The 20,625-nt window shown below is 47.4% G+C and overlaps 1 protein-coding gene across 7 annotated transcripts in view; it reads left to right on the top strand.

Moving 5' to 3' along the window:
• The window catches only part of ubr4 (ubiquitin protein ligase E3 component n-recognin 4), a gene marked incomplete at its 5' end in the record, with an annotated part of 51,689 nt that overhangs the window by 11,648 nt on the left and 19,416 nt on the right, over positions 1-20,625 (top strand). For 2 of the 7 annotated variants that reach the window (XM_080854167.1, XM_080854168.1), the window contains 45 exons: positions 636-915; positions 1,197-1,335; positions 1,503-1,582; positions 1,693-1,821; positions 1,948-2,130; positions 2,267-2,389; positions 3,532-3,761; positions 4,380-4,498; positions 4,611-4,708; positions 4,859-5,016; positions 5,340-5,546; positions 5,852-5,953; positions 6,083-6,183; positions 6,458-6,845; positions 7,033-7,096; positions 7,199-7,393; positions 7,599-7,669; positions 7,791-7,986; positions 8,590-8,823; positions 9,159-9,329; positions 9,564-9,746; positions 10,032-10,190; positions 10,582-10,734; positions 10,889-11,116; positions 11,511-11,668; positions 11,963-12,134; positions 12,355-12,556; positions 12,948-13,111; positions 13,439-13,655; positions 13,955-14,171; positions 14,730-14,762; positions 15,142-15,205; positions 15,497-15,631; positions 15,817-15,991; positions 16,174-16,305; positions 16,435-16,556; positions 16,858-16,969; positions 17,125-17,255; positions 17,564-17,750; positions 18,023-18,127; positions 18,601-18,756; positions 18,946-19,114; positions 19,230-19,434; positions 19,778-19,891; positions 20,191-20,400. In XM_080854167.1, the coding sequence (XP_080710293.1) occupies positions 636-915; positions 1,197-1,335; positions 1,503-1,582; positions 1,693-1,821; positions 1,948-2,130; positions 2,267-2,389; positions 3,532-3,761; positions 4,380-4,498; positions 4,611-4,708; positions 4,859-5,016; positions 5,340-5,546; positions 5,852-5,953; positions 6,083-6,183; positions 6,458-6,845; positions 7,033-7,096; positions 7,199-7,393; positions 7,599-7,669; positions 7,791-7,986; positions 8,590-8,823; positions 9,159-9,329; positions 9,564-9,746; positions 10,032-10,190; positions 10,582-10,734; positions 10,889-11,116; positions 11,511-11,668; positions 11,963-12,134; positions 12,355-12,556; positions 12,948-13,111; positions 13,439-13,655; positions 13,955-14,171; positions 14,730-14,762; positions 15,142-15,205; positions 15,497-15,631; positions 15,817-15,991; positions 16,174-16,305; positions 16,435-16,556; positions 16,858-16,969; positions 17,125-17,255; positions 17,564-17,750; positions 18,023-18,127; positions 18,601-18,756; positions 18,946-19,114; positions 19,230-19,434; positions 19,778-19,891; positions 20,191-20,400 (7,171 nt within the window). The remainder of the gene's footprint in view (positions 1-635; positions 916-1,196; positions 1,336-1,502; positions 1,583-1,692; positions 1,822-1,947; positions 2,131-2,266; positions 2,390-3,531; positions 3,762-4,379; positions 4,499-4,610; positions 4,709-4,858; positions 5,017-5,339; positions 5,547-5,851; positions 5,954-6,082; positions 6,184-6,457; positions 6,846-7,032; positions 7,097-7,198; positions 7,394-7,598; positions 7,670-7,790; positions 7,987-8,589; positions 8,824-9,158; positions 9,330-9,563; positions 9,747-10,031; positions 10,191-10,581; positions 10,735-10,888; positions 11,117-11,510; positions 11,669-11,962; positions 12,135-12,354; positions 12,557-12,947; positions 13,112-13,438; positions 13,656-13,954; positions 14,172-14,729; positions 14,763-15,141; positions 15,206-15,496; positions 15,632-15,816; positions 15,992-16,173; positions 16,306-16,434; positions 16,557-16,857; positions 16,970-17,124; positions 17,256-17,563; positions 17,751-18,022; positions 18,128-18,600; positions 18,757-18,945; positions 19,115-19,229; positions 19,435-19,777; positions 19,892-20,190; positions 20,401-20,625) is intronic. The other 5 variants (XM_080854171.1, XM_080854173.1, XM_080854169.1 and 2 more) reach the window with 4 other exon arrangements.

The following is a 20,625-nucleotide window of genomic DNA, read 5'->3' on the forward strand; positions in this document are numbered from 1 at the left end:
ATCTACCATCATCCTGACTAATTAATTCACTGCCCAACAACGAGCAAACAAGTGCATGAGTGCTGTAGCTGAAACTTTGCTAGGGAATATGCTGGCTACTGTTTAATGTTAATATGGAAAAACACAATAAACTCTGTTGAAATATTTTTGAAATGTAGACCTTCATTTGATCTGATAGTCAGTTGTTGACCAAACAGACACTGATACTACTAGTGCCTAAAGTAGCCTACTTGGCTTAATATGCCCCTGAATCATAATGCACACCTTGACTGTTGTTATCAGTGAAATCAACGGTCATAAAAAATGTGTGATAGACCTCCGGACCCAAGCTTGAGGACATTTTTTGAAACTAGACCCCTTAGAATTTTAATTGAATACCCCTGGCCTATGGTGTCTGTCTATTAATCACAGGATATTCCTGCTTGTTGTTTAGAGTTGGTTATGGAAATAATTAATATTGCAACTTCTATGTTAAGTAACTTAAATAATGGGATACCACGATACACTGCAATGAGAAATGTCAACAGGACCCCTTTACAGTTAGTATTGTTGCAGTTATTTGTTCCAGAGGTTCAACCCATTGATTGGGGCATAGCATTACTGGGCCTGATCCTGTCTCTCTCCGTGGTCTCCAGGTTTGTGGGCACCCTGAAGCAGCACACGCTGCAGGGTTCCCTGCCCAGCGACGAGGACCTGAACGTGGAGCACCTGCAGCTGCTACTCCTCATCTTCCACAACCTGTCGGACTCGGGCCGCCGCAGCGTGCTCACGCTCTGCACCCAGGCCATTGCGGAGGTCGCCGCCCACGTGGACTCCCAGCTCCAGGGCGTGCCCCTCAACCTGGCCCGCATCCTGCTGGTCTTTGACTACCTGCTGCACCAGTACTCCAAAGCCCCCGTGTACCTCTTTGAGCAGGTAGGGGGCGCTACGCCCTTAATGCAATTACTACATACATTGCTTTATAGTCACTAGGACATGGATTTCCAGAAGCTTCTTTTGCATTACATTCAATTCACATCCAACGTAAAATTACACTTTTTCCTCATCTTTATTGGTCAATATCACATATAGACATTACTACATAAAGTCATTCCTCCTAATTTTTTGTCTTCAGGTTTATTGGTGGTAGTATACCACCTGAATGTCAATATTTAAACTTGTCAAAAAGACCAATATCAATGTTATTGTGCCTGCAGGTCCAGTATAATCTGCTGACCCCGCCTGCGAGCGGAGGTAGCTCTGGCCTGGAGGGCGGCAAGCGTGGGTCCACCCCACTGTACTACGGCTTCAAAGAGGTGGAGGACAACTGGGCCAAACACTGCTCGGCAGGTAGGAGTAAGTCAAGCTTCCTCATTTTTACCTCATTAGCCATTTTATAGTGAACAAAGCCTTTTGCATTGCTATTCGGCAGGTGAAGTAAACTGTTTGAAGAATAATATCATAGAGACTTCTAGACTAGAGTTTGAGATTGACGTTTTAAACAAACTCTTCTTTCTGTTCAGATTCAACGGTTCAGCCCAAATTCTACTGCGTCTTGTCTCCTGAGGCATCAGAGGATGACCGGAGTCGCCTAGACAACAAGGTGCTTGACTCTGCCCCATCAGCCTTCTGACTGAGAATTTACACATATTTTTGTGCTGTCATCTGCATTGAAATGTCATCTGATGGCCCCTCGTGCCTTTGTCTGTGCAGGTTTTCTACGTGTTGTTCAACATTTCTGTGAAATACGACAACCTTTACTCCAGTCTGGTCTCTCTGCTGTCTGCCGGCTCACGCTTTGACATGGCCAGAAGGCAGGAGAACAAACCAATCACACCAATCGTGAGTCTAATTATTTTTTTTTTCTTTACATTACTTAAAGCATTATTGGCTGATGTTTAAACATCTGTATTGTTATACCCCATTCGGTGTTGATTATTTGAAAATAATCATTTCAATCTTTCACAGGAGGCGTGTTCTCTCCAGTACTACTTCCTGGTGCTGTGGAGGATTCTGGGAGTACTGCCTCCATCCAAAGCATACTTAGAGCAGCTGAAGACGGGCAGTAGCGACCCCAGCGAGAGTGACATCCTACACACCCTCCGCTGGTCGTCACGGCTACGCGTCAGCACATACGTCAACTGGATCAAGGTCAGCAATAAAAGTTTATAAAGCCTGAAAGTGGTTGTTAGTTGTGAAGATCATCTATTTGTATTTCTTTGTCGGGATTGACATCATAAAGTAGTTGACTGTGATCTTAAGAGTTTGTGTCTGTTTTCGTGTTTAGGAGCACCTGTTGAAACAGGGCATAAAGTTGGACCATGCCACATCTCTGGTTGAGATGGCCTCCACCAAGTGCAGTGCTGTGAAGTATGATGTGGACCTGGCAGAGGAGTACATTGCCAGACAAGTAAGTGCTGTTGCCATGATACCAACATTTTAGTTTCAAAGCGATAGCAAGCCATGTCATATTGCAGGCAAATAAAGCACAACAAAAATAAATACATTAACGAATTCCAATACTGTCTTTATACAGTATGTATGAAACTCTATCAATTTGCAGCCTCACCGCTAGATGCCAAACCTATGTAAATGTAAATCCTACATATTGTATCTTTAAATAGGCAATAGCCAAATCCCTGTGTATAAAAACATCTTTGTGACTGCTAAATAGAGATGCGCGTGTGTATTAATTCATTTCTGATTTGTTTGCTATTTTGGGGCATAGTACGCATGATCGAGAAGTCTCTCTGATACTGTTATTTGCATAGGATGTCATGAGACCATTTATTTGCATAGGACATCATGAGACCCTTTCGCATACAAAATCTATTAATGTATCTGTAAAAAAAAACAACATGGACATTTTCATTCCCGCTCAGTCTTCCATAATGGTAAAGTCATAGGTGTTGTGTATTCCCACCTGACTGTACATCATGGAATACTAAGGAGTGCGGACCTCCGTGTGTAAAACATGCCAGGTCTCATGCCTCGTTAGGAGCTATCCTAGCTGCTTCTCGCATAGGAAACCACCTTAACATTTGGCAGTTGCTCGGGTATGTTAATATGAACTAATTAGCTGCTAAGTTAAATGTATGTATTTGGGGGTCAAGCAAGGAAGCTGCACAGGCACCCTTAGGCAAGTAGCCAATTAGCTACCATAGCAACTAGGCAACCATAGCAACCAGAAGATACTCCTTGTCGCATAGCAGCTTTGCTTTGCTGCATAGATGACAACCACTTGTAAATGGGGTCAAATGGCTTCACATAGACACTAAACCAACCAAGAAATAATGGGACATCAATGGGACAAGGGCTTATTCTGATATCAATAGAGTGAATGAAGCCCTCCAATCCTGTTTGTCCCCTCACTTTCAGCACTCTAGAACTAAGAGGAGCCCATCTCAGAATGGCCTTTTGTGATGTTGGAAGAGAGCATTTCGCATTCTCATTTCAAACAAACAATTTACCAAAATGGCTTTTTCGCATGTCTTTTGGTCCTCTCTCTCTCTCTCTCCCTCCCTTTTCCTTTCTCTGTCTCTCTCCTTCCAGATCTCTTCCTTCTGCAGTGTGGACCCCAACACCATCCTGCCTCTTCACCAGGTGCCCTCCCTGCAGACCATCTACACCCTGGACGCGGTCATCTCCAAAGTGCAGGTGTCCCTGGACGAGCACTTCTCCAAGGTGGCGGCCGAGAGTGACCCACAGAAGTCTTCAGAGATCACCAAGAACCTGCTGCCGGCTGCCCTGCAGCTCATAGACCTCTACACCGCCTTCACACGGTGAGACCCATGGTGTGACGTCAGTGTGTCCACACACACACACACATGCACGCACATCAACCTCTACACCGCCTTCACACGGTGAGACCCATAGTGTGACGTCAGTGTGTCCACACACACACACACATGCACGCACATCAACCTCTAAACCGCCTTCACATGGTGAGACCGATGGAGTGATGTCAGTATGTCCACACACACACTCATACACACACATGCACGCACGTCAACCTCTACACTGCCTTCATGGTGAGACGGATGGTGTGACGTTAGTGTGTCCACGTACACACACATGCAGATACGTGCGTGCTCATACACACCCATACACACACCCAGTTTGCCATCCTGTGTGAGTTTGCATGCTTTCTACATAGGATAGATAACCCAAACTGAAGTTTTCTGCATCTCAACTGGCTCAGTGTTACAGTGGATTTTGATTGATTTACTGTATGATTCAGGTCTGATGAATACATTCACCTGTAATTGATTTCCAATTCTTCCCTAATAAAAGTGCTTGTTAACGGCAAGCCAGTGTGTACGTCTCTGTCCTGGGACCTGTTTGATCCTGTGCCATTAGACTGAGCTGATGTTCATGCCACGTGTCCTCTGTCTGTGCAGCTCCTACCTGCTGATGAGTCTGCCAGAGGAGGGGGAGAACAAGCCCACAGAGGCCAAGCTGCAGGGCTACGCTGCGGTGCTGTCCATCGGCTCCACACGCTGCAAGGCCAACGCGCTCGGTAAGAGCACCAGCAAGACTGCAGTCTTATAAAAAAAAATCCTGTGCCAGATAAATCGATATTGAAATGTGTTCCCTGATTTTGGGTTCTTACTATGCTCTGTGGTTCACAGGCCAGTTAGTGATGCAGAACCTCCCGTCAGCCGTGCAGACTCTCTGTGAGACGTGGAACAACATCCACACCAACGAGTTCCCCAACATTGGCTCATGGGTACGTCACTGTCCATTGGGCTCCACTGCTGTTAACGTTCCAGTGTTGGGAGAACCCTTAAGAATGACCTATCTCTTTCTCTCTCTCTCTCTCTCTTTCTTTCTTTCTTTCTTTCTTTCTCGCTATTTCTCTTTCTCTCTCTCTCTGCAGCGGAATGCCTTTGCCAACGACACCATCCCGTCTGAGAGCTACATCAGTGCCATCCAGGCGGCACACCTGGGCACCCTGAGCAGCCAGTCTCTGCCCCTGGCGTCCTCCCTCAAACACATCCTGCTCTCGCTGGTGCGCCTCACTGGAGACCTGCTTGTGTAAGTCCCACAGTCACACACATCACAGAGCACTCGCCACTAGAGCTGCTTGCAGAAAAGACCATTCTGACTGACTGAGTAAGGCTATATTAGTATTTGTTGCTGCAAATTGTACTTTTAAGTTAATCCATGCAAGATCATATTATCACCCTATTACATATTTAAATGCTTTAGTGCAAATGCATAGTAACATGGGGCATTTAACATAAAATGGGACCAAATTAATCTCCACCCATATCATTACTAGTTACATCTGCAAGTACATTGATATATGGACACTTAGCATAGAATTGCATTGGTAATAAGTAGTCTCATCCCTGCAGCACCGAGGAGCTGAATGCGTCTCAGGTGATCCACTCGCTGCTGCCCCTGCTGCTGGAGAGCAGCACAGAGAGCGTGGCCGAGATCAGCAGCACCTCCCTGGAACGAATCCTGGGCCCCGCCGAGTCCGACGCCTTCCTCGCCCGCGTCTACGAGCGCCTCGTCACCGGCTGCTACAACATCATCGCCAACCACGCCGACCCCAACAGGTCAGGCCCAGGAATGGTTGCAATTAGATGTTTTGCAATTGGTGATTTTTTTAAATGTAGTTTTAAAGAGATATCAGAAGACCTGCCAAAGTGCATAATATTGAAAACAAATGTCTCCTGCTCATTTCATTATTGTTCATCACTTTCGATGGATAATACTAGTATTGTGCACACAATTAGTTCTGGTGCAAATCCTTTTAGACCTTTTGGCTTCAGCAATGTTGGGGTGTTGATGTGAATTAAAAGCCGTATCTGTGGTGGTAACACTGCTGTGTTCTCTCCTCTCCTCTCCTCTCCTCCCCCAGTGGGCTGGATGAGTCTGTGCTTGAGGAGTGTCTGCAGTACCTAGAGAAGCAGCTGGAGAGCAGCCAAGTCAGGAAAGCCATGGAGGAGTTCTTCTCTTTCAGGTAGCCAAGACTCTTGAGTCATCTAACCTGTTCTCCAGGGACACATTACAGGATTATTATTATTTTGTTTCTCTTAAGAAAAAATCTCAGTGTGCCTCTGACATAAACTTGTTTCATTTGCTTCTTTAGTGGGGAACTTGTTCAGATCATGATGGCAACTGCCAATGAGAATCTGTCTGCTAAGTTCTGCAACAGAGTGTTGAAATTCTTCACCAAACTCTTTCAGCTCAGTAAGTAGCCCTGTACCTCTCCAGCTCTCATAACATGTGTCAATGATGTACCCAGGAAGTTAAAAACACTGTGGTTATCCCTCTGTTGAAGATAATTTGATGACTTCAGTAATTAAATCTGAATCTGACTCTGACAACGTGCTTTCAGAAACTGGCTAAGTAGCTGTGTGCCAGTGTTCTGACAGCTTAGCTGCTGTGATTAAGTAAAGTGAGCGTCTTACCCAACGATAAAAGACATTAGTTGACATGCTTCCCTCCCTCACCCCCTCTGTAGCGGAGAAGAGCCCCAACCCGAGCCTGCTGTACCTGTGCGGCTCGCTGGCCCAACTGGCGTGCGTGGAGCCCTCTCGCCTGCAGGCCTGGCTGACGCGCATGACCGCCACGCTGCCCAAGGACTCGGATCAGCTGGACACAGTGCAGGAGAACCGGCAGCTGCTGCAGCTGCTGACCACCTACATCGTGCGCGAGACCAGCCAGGTGGGCGAGGGCGTCTGCACCGTGCTCCTCAGCACACTCATCCCCATGGCAACAGAGATGCTGGCCAATGGCGACGGAGCCGGATTCCCCGAGCTCATGGTCATCATGGGGACGCTGGCCAGCGCCGGTCAGGGGGCGGGGCACCTGCAGCTACACCGTGCCGCCATCGAATGGCTGACCAGATGGTGAGTGCAGTCACATGACTTCATGATTTAAGATCTGTGTTAAAATATACTGTAATATACATTTATATGTACTAATGTGTACTCCTGTGCTGCTCTTGTGTAGTCAAATTAATATGTACTATAGGTGTACTACAATTGTGAAACATGATTATTTTCCTCTAATCTCGATTTGGCTTCTCTCCCGCAGTAAAAAATACTTGTTACAGAAGAATATTGTTGAGAAAGTGACCGCCAACGTCTCCCAAGGCAAAGTAAGTACCCTCTCCGCTCAGCAGCGGTGCACATCCCAACAGGTCCATACCCCTCTGGAGTGTTTGGTTCAGAAGAACCCATTGCCCTCTCTTCCCTTGCAGCACGCCAGCATGCTGGAGTGTGCCTGTCACATCATCTCCTACCTGGCCGACGTGATGAACGCCCTGAGGCAGAGCGCCGGCGGCCAGGGCTCGTCCACGCTGCTGGTGGATGGCGAGGAGAAGGCCATCGAGGTGGACTCTGACTGGGTGGAGGACCTGGCCGTGGAGGAGGACGACTCTCAGGCGGAGGACTCGGTGAGAAGGCTGCTGCTTGTGGGACGGGGTGCTGTGTTTGCAGCCTGAAAACTGTTGGGTTAAATGTGGAACTAACTTTAAAGAGAAATGTTGTCTTGAAAATGCTCAATAGCACTCTTCTATTTCACATTATTATTATTTTTTTTTTTTCCAACGCTAACCACTGTCCGATGATGATTTGTCATCTTTTTCATGTATTTTCTAGGATGAAGACTCCCTTTGCAACAAGCTCTGCACATTTACCATCACACAAAAGGAGTTCATGAACCAGCACTGGTACTAAAAGCCACTACTTCCTACTTCCCTCTCCTTGCCCTCGTTTTGGTGGGAAGCATAACATTCTCCCACTTCATGTTCAGCCAGCTAACTTCAATCCACCCCCTGTCACTTGTCATAGGTACCATTGTCACACGTGCAAGATGGTGGATGGGGTAGGTGTGTGCACAGTGTGTGCCAAGGTCTGTCACAAAGACCACGAGATCTCCTATGCCAAGTACGGCTCTTTCTTCTGTGACTGCGGTGCCAAGGAGGATGGCAGCTGCCAGGTGAGACCGAATGCCTCCTCAGGTCATCATGGGAAAAGAACCGCTGCGGTAACTTTGGATTGCAAATCACTTCTCATTGATTTGTTCCAAAAATCAATCAATCAACCAACCAGTCACTCAAACTCATTTCAATTTCTGTTAAGCCTCATCAAAGAATTAAAGCTTTTGTTTAGTTTTTTAGATTTTTTCTTTGGGCTTGAAATGAAATGAAATCATACATCTGTCTTGCATGACTCCTGTAAAGGTCCCCTGAGGTCATTTAAATGATCTGTCTTGCTTTGTTGCATTGCTCGCCACAGTGGAGCCAGGCCATATGCATGTTTTTGGAATTGAATTAGAGTAAAGAGAAACACTCAGATCTCAGATGCAGAAGCAAAACCCCTCTTTGATGTTTCAACAGATCCTCAGTCCTTTCACATGTCTCTATCACACTCATTATTTTTCATTTTCTTTCTAGAGTAAGACTATTTGTTTAAATATCCGTGTCTAACTTGGGCCGTCTTTTTGTCTCTTTCTCTTTGTATGCGTGTGTACATACTTCTGTGTGTGTGTGTGTGTGTGTGTGTGTGTGTGCGTGCGTGCATGTGTGTGTGTTCGTGTACATATTTGTGTGTGTGTGTGTGTGTGTGTGTGTGTCCGTCCCTACCACAGGCCTTGGTGAAGCGTAGTCCCAGCAGCGGCATGGGCTCCACCATGAAAGAGTCGTCAGCCTTCCAGAGCGAGCTGCGCATGCCCGAGAGCGCCATCCGCCACCAGAACGCCTCTCCCGCGGATAAGGCCAAGGTGACCATCTGCGACGGCAAGCCTGGCGACGATGAGAAGCCCAAGAAGAGCAGCGTGTGCAAGAACATCGAGGGCTGCCGTGAGGACCTGCTGGCACAAGTGGTGAGCAACAGTACCCTCTAGTGGGCTATTGGGCAGTTGCTTCAGCTCTCCCCAGGCTTCATCCTGGGATCCAGCATGTTCAATGCATCTTGCCTCAGTAGAGAAAAAAGCTACACAATCATTGTATGTTAAATTATACCATTATATAATTTGAATTAAGTCATGTCTTAATCATCCTAACTTGTGTAGCTATTATATGTGTAGTAATGAATTACTATTAATTGATTTAAAAGATTATAACGAATCAAAAACGGCCATGACTGGTGTACAGACTAGTTCAGTTATTATGGTCAACATTGTAAGTGCATTTGCGTTTCTGTCACTCTTCATTTCAGTCAAGCTCCAGCACAGCGGGTCTGATCCTGGAGATGCTGATCTTCCTGATGGACGCCATCATGACCAACTTCCAGCAGGCCTCCGCTGTGGGCTCCAGCAGCCGTGCCCAGCAGGCCCTCAACGAGCTGCACACCCAGGACAAGAACGTGGAGATGACCGACCAGCTCATGGTACCCTAAATCAAGTCGAACCGCATCATTTTGAATGGAATTTTGAACTGCTATAAATGGAATGAAGATATATTTAGAGAGATGGATTCATACTGAAAGATTGTTTGTTTTGTCACTCACTCATAAATTGATTAGAGCACTTTCCATGTTTGTCAGACACATGAAGAATCACCATTTCATATTCTCCCTGGGATTAAATGTTTGTGGTTCTGACCCTGTTTGTCTCTCCTTCAGGTTCCCACGCTGGGTTCGCAGGAGGGAGCGTTTGAGAACGTGCGGATGAACTACAGTGGGGATCAGGGCCAGACCATCAGGCAGCTGATCAGTGCTCACGTGCTGCGGCGCGTGGCCATGTGTGTGCTCTCCTCCCCCCACGGCCGACGACAGCACCTCGCAGTCAGCCACGAGAAGGGAAAGGTGAGGACACGTGTGTGTGTGTGTGTGTGTTTGTTTCCCTGTTGGCTTGTTTTGCCGTATAAAAGTCTGTTTATGAGAAACTCCAGTTTTACCATTGTAAGATAGGACCACCATTTCTGTTGACTCTGTGCGTTTCTGTTGAGTTTGTGTAAATGGTGTTCTTGCGCGTGTCTGCCGTGTACTCGTCACACTCAGTCTGCCTCGTTCTAAGCGTCCCTGTGTCAGGTGTACCTGTCTGTGCTGCGACCCTGACTCCTCTCGTCCCGTATGTCTTGCGACGTCCAGATCACAGTGCTGCAGCTGTCGGCGCTCCTGAAGCAGGCTGACTCCAGCAAGAGGAAGCTGACGCTGACACGCCTGGCCTCCGCCCCCGTCCCCTTCACCGTGCTCAGCCTCACTGGGAACCCCTGCAACGAGGACTACCTGGCCGTGTGTGGCCTCAAGGTTAGAGACACAGCTAAGACTAGCATCATACAACACTGCAGATCAGTTTGGGATATTGTGTAAACTTGAGTGGAATGTAATGAAAGTCCTCCCATGACTATTGGTGTTCCTACTCCGTCCCCAGTACTAGACACAACACATTTTGAATTTTGTGACAATGAATTGGCCGTGTAGATGAAAGGCTCAAATTGTACAGCCAACACAATGTGGGGCATATGCTTTCATTTAGTTTCATTTAGTTTCATGTCCATCATCACACCTAGTCATAAATGAAGTTCCTGTAGTTTCTTGCCCTGTTCTTTGTCCTGTGGGATTTGTGTACGCAGAGTCAGAGTTTGATTGTGTCTTTTCCCTCGATGTTGACTCGCATGTACTATTGCGCCCCCTACAGGACTGCCACGTCCTGACCTTCAGCAGCACCGGCTCGGTGTCCGATCACCTGGTCCTACACCCCCAGCTGGCTACCGGCAACTTCATCATTAAAGCCATCTGGCTGCCTGGCTCCCAGACCGAGCTGGCCATCATTACTGCCGACTTTGTCAAGGTAAGCAGTTTTAACTGCTGTGTTGATCAGTTGTGCTTTTCTTTAAAAGAATGCTCACTGTTACTGTAACACTTATATTATCATATAGTCAAAGTCTACTGTAAATTACTGTCAAACACTGTAAATAATTTAAAAAAATATGTTTGTTCCACAGATTTATGACCTGTCAGTGGACGCCCTTAGCCCCATGTACTACTTCCTGCTTCCAAGCTCAAAGATCCGAGATGCCACCTTCCTGTTCAATGAGGAAGGCAAGAACATCATCGTCATCATGTCGTCAGCTGGCTACATGTACACGCAGGTGATGGACGAGTCCAGCAGTGCACAGCACGGCCCTTTCTACGTCACCAACGTGCTGGAGATCAACCATGAGGACCTCAAGGTACCTACACTTTGGCTTTGGAACACTTGAATGTCTGTTGGAGTAAATCAACTTTGTGCTCAAGTTCATATCAGTTAGCCACACTGTGTAATGATAGTCAGATGATAATATAGGTGCACTTGATAATATAGATATCTTAATGGATAATACCAGTTGATGTAGAATTACAGTTGATGAATTCAGACTGGAGTTTGTAACTTAATGATTCATTAATAAGAGATGATAATGGGCATAGGCGGAGTTTGTAACTTATTGATTCATTAAGAGATGATATTAACCATAGGTGGAGTCTGTAACTTAATGATTGATCAAGATATGATATTGGCTATAGGTGGTTGGCTGTGTGGCCAGTTGGTCAGTATTGTAATGTTATTGTTGTGATCTGCGTCTCCAGGACAGTAACGGTCAGGTGGCAGGTGGTGGAGTGTCTGTGTACTACTCCCACGTGCTCCAGATGCTGTTCTTCAGCTACAGCCAGGGCAAGTCCTTCGCTGCCACAGTCAACCGCAGCAACATGGACATGCAGAGACTGTTCACCATCAATGTCAAAGGGTAAGGAGCCCAACTCCGTCTGATCATATCTTACCAAGTTTAAAGGAGGAATGATTGTAATTTTGGGGTGGGGGCGGTCGCAGGTTTTAAAGGTCAAATCCCTTGGTCCACTCTAATAAAAGGAGATATGACTAGAAAACGTGGCAAAACTATTGGTTGCCAGAACATTGATGCTTTGACGCCCCAGAAGTTGTACTCTATCCCAAACTTGTATGGTCACGAACCCCAGGTGAGCCACTGAGTGTTTGTATGCTGTATGCCTGCTGACGTGTGCTCTGCTTCTGCCTCCTGAAGGTCCAACGGAGGCAGCAAGACGTCCCCCGCGCTGTGCCAGTGGTCGGAGGTGATGAACCACCCTGGGTTGGTGTGCTGTGTGCAGCAGACCACAGGCATCCCCCTGGTCATCATGGTGAAGCCAGACACCTTCCTCATCCAGGAGATCAAAACCCTGCCTGCCAAGGCCAAGGTGTGTGCACAGCCTCCCAGCCTTTCACTTCCAAATCTAAAGGAATGATGAGGCCATAGGTGTCCTTCATTCGCCTGTCTCTCTGATGTTATAGAGTTACTTTTTGTTTTATAGTCTTGAAAAGAAGACATTATACGCTCTGTACTAAATCTCTCTCTCTCTCTCTCTCTCTCTCTCTCTCTCTCTCTCTCTCTCTCTCTCTCTCTCTCTCTCTCTCCAGATTCAGGACATGGTGGCGATCCGTCACACGGCGAGTAACGAGCAGCAGCGCACCACCATGATCCTGCTGTGTGAGGACGGCAGCCTGCGCATCTACATGGCCAATGTGGAGAACACCTCCTACTGGCTGCAGCCCTCCCTGCAGCCCAGCAGCGTCATCAGCATCATGAAGCCTGTGCGCAAGCGCAAGGCCGCCGCAGCAAGTGGGTAGACCGCACCACACTGCAAAGCACCGCACTGCAAAGCACCGCACTGCAAAGCACCGCACTGCAAAGCACCACACTGCAAAGCACCACACTGCAATGCACCACACTGCAAAGCACCGCACCGCACTGCAAAGCACCGCACTGCAAAGCACCGCAACGCATACCAAGTCCTATTCAGCACCCCTTATGGATACAGGGTTTTGTGTGGATAGCATATTGTGTAGAGCATGTCAAGCCAGAATAAAATCAAGCCATTTGTCCATTTACATTGAATTATACGACCCTCCAAAATGACGGGCAAATATTTTGTGTCTTTCTGCTTTAGTTGTTTCTTTAATGTGTTTGTTTTGTGTGTTTCCTCTAATAAATTGTTCCTTTTCCTCCTCAGCAACACGGACCTCGAACCTGATGACGTTCCCAGTGGATTTCTTTGAGCACAACCAGCAGCTGACAGAGGTGGAGTTTGGTGGTAATGACCTGCTGCAGGTCTACAACGGGCAGCAGATCAAACACCGCCTCAACTCCACAGGGATGTATGTGGCCAACACCAAGGTATGTGCATTTCACTTTCACTTTGGACTCACCCGTTTCTTCATTCATTCATTCATTATTTCATTCATTATTTCATTCATTCATTCATTCATTATTTCATTCATGCATACTTTACTAAGTATTCATTCATGCACACTTATTAACACGGTTAGCCTGTACTGTACTATAATCAAGAGCATCTCGGGGGGCCAAATATAATAAGTATACTGCTGACATCTGGTATGATGCCTATAAATGTAATTGAAATGATGTAGATATCTTAATGAGGTTAGCTAAATGCTCTTTTGGCAAATGCTTAACCTTTGACCTCTGCTGTTGCCACTCCAGCCAGGCGGCTTCATGGTGGAGGTGGTGAACAACAACAGCTCCATGGTGATGACGGGCATGCGGGTGCAGGTGGGCACGCAGGCCATCGAGCGAGCGCCATCCTACGTGGAGGTGTTCGGGCGCAGCATGCAGCTCAACCTGACGCGTTCGCGCTGGTTCGACTTCCCCTACACGCGCGAGGAGGCCCTGCAGGCCGACAAGAAGCTCTCCCTCTTCAGTAAGAGACCACCGCCTCTTAAGAGCTTTCATTACACACCTGCGCAGGCATATTGTCCGTCTTTTTGCCTATTTTTTTTCATCTCTACTGGAAGAAATAGAAATATTTGTGCCTACCTTTTTGTTAATTCTATTTTTTTCTTTCTGCATTGCTCTTGCCTGCTCTTTCTGTGAATCTCTATCCTTTCTTTCATCCTTTTATTCTGAATCTCTTCTCTCTGTCACTTCCTCTGCCCTTTCATCCATCCATCTCTCTCCACCCCCCTCATCCTCTCTCCACCCCTCTCTTCCATCCCTCAGTCGGAGCGTCAGTGGACCCTGCTGGCGTCACCATGCTGGACTCTGTTAAGATCTACGGCAAGACCAAGGAGCAGTTTGGCTGGCCAGATGAGCCGCCTGAGGACTTCCCCTCGGCCTCGGTCAACAATGTGTGCAGCCCCAACCTCAACCCGGGCAACGGCACGAGCGACACCGACATCGCCGTCCCTGTCTCCACCACTGGAACTGTGTTGGAGAGGTACGATCAGGGACATGTGCCCTGACGTGTGTGTCTGTGTGTCTGTGTGTCAGTGTCTGTGAGATGGATCTGTTCACAGAAGAGATCTAGAGTATGGCGTGGTTTTAATAATTGTGGGTTGACTGCCATTTTAAAAGCTGTTTTTTTGACCCATAGTAAAGGGTGAGATGCATTTGTGTCTGTTGAGTATAAACACAAATGTGTTTGTTGTGTATGCACCCAAGTCACCAATCCCATCCATATACTTTGAGATTCTTCCCCCTGTCACCCAAGTCTCCAGTCCCCTTGTGAGAACTGAGTTATGAGTGTTCTGTACTGAAGTTTGTAGAGGCAAGGAGCGTGTGAGTGTGTTTGTTCTTATCTGTGTGTGTGTGTATTGTCTGTATTGTGTGTATTGTGTGCATGGCTGCTGTCATTAATGGCCTGTTATTGCATGCTAAACGACTTCCTCTGTTGACATCCTTTTAAGAGAAATCATTTTTTTTACATGTTTCTTTCTTGTGATCCTCACACATTTTTCTTTTTCTTTGCTCCCAAAACAAAAAATCGATAAAAAAGTTGCGAAACTGAGTCCTTATCAACCTTGGACCGGTTAGTAATCGCCCTTTCTCTGCTTGTCTGCATGGTGTTTGTGCGTTTGCGTGTGTGTGCGTGTGTGTGTGTGTGTGTGTGTGCGTGCGAGTGTACACTTACAAGACAAATTAAGCCTGAAGTCATGGTAAACGAGGGGCTTGTGTTTTGAAGTGATTGAAGTGTACAATGCAAGCTTTTTCTGTTGAAGTAATTGATGAGACCTGAACGGTTTGAGTATTTCTCCCACAATGCATTCATGTTATTGCATTCATTCAGTTTGATTTCTTGCATTTGGTTTTGCTGCTGCTGTCTGCACTTGTAGTGTTCTTTAAGTGTACTTCTGATTGATAATGCGTGAGATGTTGCTCTTGTGCTAACTGCTCTTATGTGTCCTCAGACTGGTAGTCAGTTCCCTGGAGGCTCTGGAAAGCTGCTTTGCAGTGGGCTCTAACACTGAGAAGGTAAGGAATCCACTTGTCATCACCCGTGCTTGACCTGCTGCCCCAGTGTTAAGGAGGCTCTTCACGCTTAGAGAGCTAGAGGACAGATTAGGAAGTGTGAGGGGGGGGGGGGGGGACAAAACAGGATGCAGGAAAGGCATTAAATGTACCCACCCACAGAAATGTACTCATCTAGCTAAAGTTGAATTGACAACAAACTAAATCAGCTTTATTTTTGAGATGTTAAGAAAGGTTGCCTTACCTCTGTGACAGAGAAGCGTTAATTGAACATGTCACTTGACTGTCCTGTAGGAGAAGAACAAGACCGCCGCTCTGGAGCTGGCCACTCTCCTGCTGTCCATGCCCACCCCTGCAGGAGTGCAGCAGCAGACCAAAGGCCTCCTGGCCAGCCTGCACACAAGCCGTGTCGCATACCACAATCACAAGGTACATGCCAAACTCAAACAAACCTTAGTGGATATCGGATTTATGGATTCAATCATATTCACTGTTTGCTCATTCTGCTGAAACTGTGCTGGGAAACGCTAACGATCTGTGTCTGTCTGTCTGTCTCTGTCTGTATGAATATCTGTATGAATATCTGTGTGTTTGTGTACATGTCTACTCTGCAGGACCAGTCCCTACTGAGCAATGCAGTGCAGTGTCTGAACAGCTGCAGTAAGGACAGCAAAGACCTGGACCCTGACGTGTTCCAGAGGCTGGTCATCACGGCTCGCTCCATCGCCATCATGAGGCCAAACAACCTGGTGCACTTCACCGACACCAAACTCCCACATGCTGAATCAGGTACAACCTGCCAGCTGAATTACTCCATTGCCAAATGAATAGACTGACAAATAACATGATTGCATACTCAAGGATTGAGTGAAAAGAATTTGAAGACCAAACAATGTATATTTCATTTAGAATATAAAGTTTGTTTATGCAATCTACTGCATTACTACAATAATCTAACATGTCTGCCACAGAAATGACTGAAGATGGCCCGAAACCAGCTGATGGAGAAGGGTGTAACTTCATCATGCAGCTGGTGAACAACTTCTGGAAGCTCCACGCTCTCAAACCAAAGAATGCCTTCTTGGCTCCGGCCTGTTTGCCAGGTGCACACTCCCACCGCTCCTCATTTTCTCAAGTTGCTCTGCCATTTGGTCATCAGACGTTGGTGATTTTCTGAGTGGTGGTGTGAAATGGGCTGATTTTCTTATGGTTTTTTGAATGGCCCCTTATAGGGCTGACCCACATTGAAGCCACAGTGAACGCTCTGGTGGACATCATCCACGGATACTGCACCTGTGAACTGGACTACATCAATGTTGCCTCCAAAATCTACATGCAGATGCTGCTATGTCCCGTGAGTTCTGCAAACCTAATGATCCACTGATCAAGTGATCTACATGCTCAGCAGACTTTTCTACATCCTTCTCCTTACAAAGCGAAAGTCTCTTTACCAGAATTTTGGAGGAGCATAATCTTAAGACCAAAAAGCAGAACCTAACTGAAGAATTTAGTGCAGGTCCTTTTATCTTGACAGGTCTTGGCTCATTAATGAATTAACACAGAACCTCCCTTTCTCTCTCTCTCTCTCTCTCTCTCTCTCTTTCTCTTTCTCTTTCTCTCTCTCTCTCTCTCTCTCTGTGTTCTCACAATAACAGGACACTTCTGTGAGCTTTGCCTGCAAGCAGGCCCTGATCCGCGTGCTGAGACCCAGGAACAAGCGCCGGCACGTGACCCTGCCATCCCCACCGCGCTCCAACACACCCATGGGTACGTACTGTTCCCCAGTCACCAGGTTATGAGCTGGGTGGGGGTAGTGGAAGGGGCTTGAACCACCAATCGAAGGACAAAAAGTGATTTGTGGTTGTTACCTTAGCTTGGTGCTTTTGCATGTCTGTCTTATGAATACTCATTTTCTCGCCCAGGCGATAAAGACGATGATGACGACGATGATGCTGATGACAAAATGCAGCCGTCAGGTATGACCGCCGGAGAGAGCGGTCGCCAGGAGAGCCAAGAGCAAAGCGAGGTGGACCACGGTGATTTTGAGATGGTGGTGAGTTTCGCCCCTTTTACTCTTTTGAACTCTTCTCTGTCTTTGCAGAGGTGCTGGTATGATTTACGGTGACAACAACATGGATGGCAGCCGCAATGACGTGGTCCAAATTATTTTTGTTGTGCCTAAGTACATGGAGTTGTTGCCACAAGCTTGTGAAGAGTTACCTTTGTGTAGGTGAAGTAGTCTGCATAGTAGTCTCCTGTTTCCGGTTCCATAAAAGTGATATAGCCCTGTAGCACTTCTGTTTACCTGCTGAGTATTAGACGGGTGTTCTATTATCCTCTCCTCTCTTGTTACCCCTGCAGTCTGAGTCCATGGTACTGGAGACTGCAGAGAACCTGAACAACGGGAACCCCTCTCCACTAGAGGCGCTGTTGGCCGGAGCGGAAGGCTTCCCCCCCATGCTAGACATCCCTCCTGATGCTGACGACGAGACCATGGTTGAGCTGGCCATCGCTCTCAGCCTCCAGCAGGACCAGCAAGGTCAGCAAGGTCCTCACAGCTCCCCCTCAGATCACCTTTCACATTAATGCTCATTGATGCAGAGAGGATTGGAAGAGATGGCCCATTGACATTCAGAAAGCCAAGGCAGGCTGGTGTTCACACCACCAGTGTAGTCTAGTTCACAGGAAGCATGCTTTTGGATAAAATCAGGAAAACTTTTATGTTGAAGATTATCACTCCAAAACATGTGTTTATGTATGCAGGTCCATTGTGTGTGTTGAGTGTTTGAAAGGTTGTGTGTTTCTGTGTGTGCTTTGCAGGCAGCAGCAGCAGTGCCCTAGGTCTCCAGAGCCTGGGTCTCTCTGGTCAGGCCCCCAGCTCGTCCTCACTGGACGCAGGAACCCTCTCAGACACCACAGCATCAGGTAACCAGCCCCTACCTCCAACACCCTCTCTCCTAACACACCATCACGTCCTTCCTTTGTGTTCCACTGACCACAGGAAGCATTAGCAAACACTAAAGTACTGAGTGGAAGACCATGAGATATATTTGTAGTCATCCAGTTATTATATGTAGGTAGTAGTAGGCTGGAAGATTAGCTTGGAATTTTAGATTTAAAGAATCGTAGACTTCAACTGTAAAAGTGAATGTAAAAGACATCTTCATAGTCTTATACTTCTTTGTATTTTAGTTGTGTGTGTAAACTACAATTAAGCACTTTGATTGGGTTTATGTCTTGTGCATCATATACATTTACTTATCAGAGCAATCTGAAGTAAAGCTGCATGTTTGTAAGTGTAAGTGTTTGTTGTCATGTGTTATGTGCTGTGATGTGACTGCTGCACCCCTGGTAGAGAGACCCCTTAGCAAAGCCTGCTGTCTTTTTCCCTGTAACAGCTCTGGTTCTGCTTTCAGCCCCGGCCTCGGACGACGAGGGGAGCACAGCGGCCACGGACGGCTCCACGCTGCGCACCTCTCCCGCCGAGCACGGGGGCAGCGTGGGCTCTGAGAGCGGCGGCAGCGCCATCGACTCGGTGGCCGGAGAGCACAACGGTAAAGAACTCGAAGCCGGGAGAAGCGGGCACTAGCCCCTAGCCCTGATGGATAAAGAACTGATGAATAATGGCCTTTTAACTAAAGCATGCACACCGCATTAGAATATGCGTCCATTGCTGTGTTAAGAAGACAACTAGCCTGTCGTTTCAATGGGCTTACGTTTATGTGTGTGTTTTGACCCTCCAGTGTCTGGCCGCAGCAGTGCCTACGGGGACACCACAGTGGAGGGCCACCCTGCAGGCCCAGGGAGCGTGAGCTCCAGCACAGGGGCCATCAGCACCACCACGGCCCAGCAGGAGGGAGACGGCTCAGAGGGGGAGGGAGAGACCGAGGGCGACATCCACACCAGCAACAGGTCAGGGCTTTTACATTAGGAACTCAACATCAAATTGGGTCATTATGCAGGCTTTTATCAAATATCAAGCTCCAAGCAGGCAGTACCTGACAGTAGGCTGCTGTGTTCTCCGCAGGCTGCACATGGTGCGTCTGATGCTGCTGGAGCGCCTGCTGCAGCACCTGTCGCAGCTGCACAGCGTGGGGGGCGTGCGTGCCATCCCTTACATGCAGGTGGTCCTCATGCTGACCGCAGACCTGGACGGGGAGGACGAGAAGGACAAAGGAGCGCTGGACGACCTGCTGGCCCAGCTCATCGCAGAGCTCGGCATGCACAAGAAGGTGGGGACTTGAGTGGTGCAGTAGATTGATGCACAGCACTACTGTGGATGACCCGAGGTTTCTGCGTTAATAATGTTATTTTGTAATTATGGGCAGATGCCTGCTAAATAATAATGTGCCTTACTGTCTCAAAGATTACATGTTGGAATAGGACTGAGAGGAGACTGTTACATTACGTTTATATGTCCAGAGTTATCTTTGTAAATAATCCTTTACAGCATTGGATTATGAGGTTCTTCTTGAGCTTGAGGTAAAGGTTACCAACCAGCTTTTCATCTGTATGTGAGTTGGAACCTAATTCCAGTGTCTGATGTTGTTGTGGTGTTCTATGTGGGGTCTGCAGGATGTCTCCAAGAAAAACGAGCGCAGCCCCATCAACGAGGTGCACCTGGTCATCATGAGGCTCCTCAGCGTCTTCATGTCCCGCACCAAGTCTGGATCCAAGTCTTCCTCTGAGGTACCTGCTCACATACTGGTACAGCTGCACTCCTCACTACACTCAATAGACTGGGAGCGTGCCCAGTGATTAACATGTGACTTGACTGAATATATTGATGTCTCAGGGCTTAATAATATTGATAATTTAAATAGTGATTGATTTGAAGTTTCTTTCTAAAAATAAAATATGAAATTGCAGGTAAATCAGAGTTTGTATTCAGAAATGGCAAAAGTGCAGACAAGCTTGTCAATTTGGGGGCCTGTAGCAAAACAGCAACACTAATCTTGTCTGTGTGTCTTCCCTCCTCCTCTTTGCAGTCTTCCTCCCTCATCTCCAACGCCACGGCCACAGCCCTGCTCAGCCTGGGGGCCATCGACTACTGCCTGCACGTGCTCAAGTCTCTGCTGGAGTTCTGGAAGACGCAGCAGGGCGAGGAGGAGCCGGCGGCCGCCAGCCAGCTGCTCAAGCCCCACGCCTCCTCCTCCCCCCCAGACATGAGCCCCTTCTTCCTGCGCCAGTATGTCAAGGTATGGGTGCTACTCCTGTTGGTCCCTTAACCCTGTGGTGTTCAGGACTGTCACAGCCACTGTGAGAGAGTTCAGGACAAAGGCAGTGACCTCGTGAAGTAATAAACATTTCCAAACCCAAGCTTGTATAGCATGGATAATCATCATGGTCTGATTGATGGAAAACATTTTGAAGAAAAAAGCACAGTCATCTTTCTGAAAGATCATGTCATACCCTCTTGTGAG

Source organism: Sprattus sprattus, assembly GCF_963457725.1.
Source record: "Sprattus sprattus genome assembly, chromosome: 16".
In the NCBI taxonomy this organism is placed as follows: Eukaryota; Metazoa; Chordata; class Actinopteri; order Clupeiformes; family Clupeidae; genus Sprattus; species Sprattus sprattus.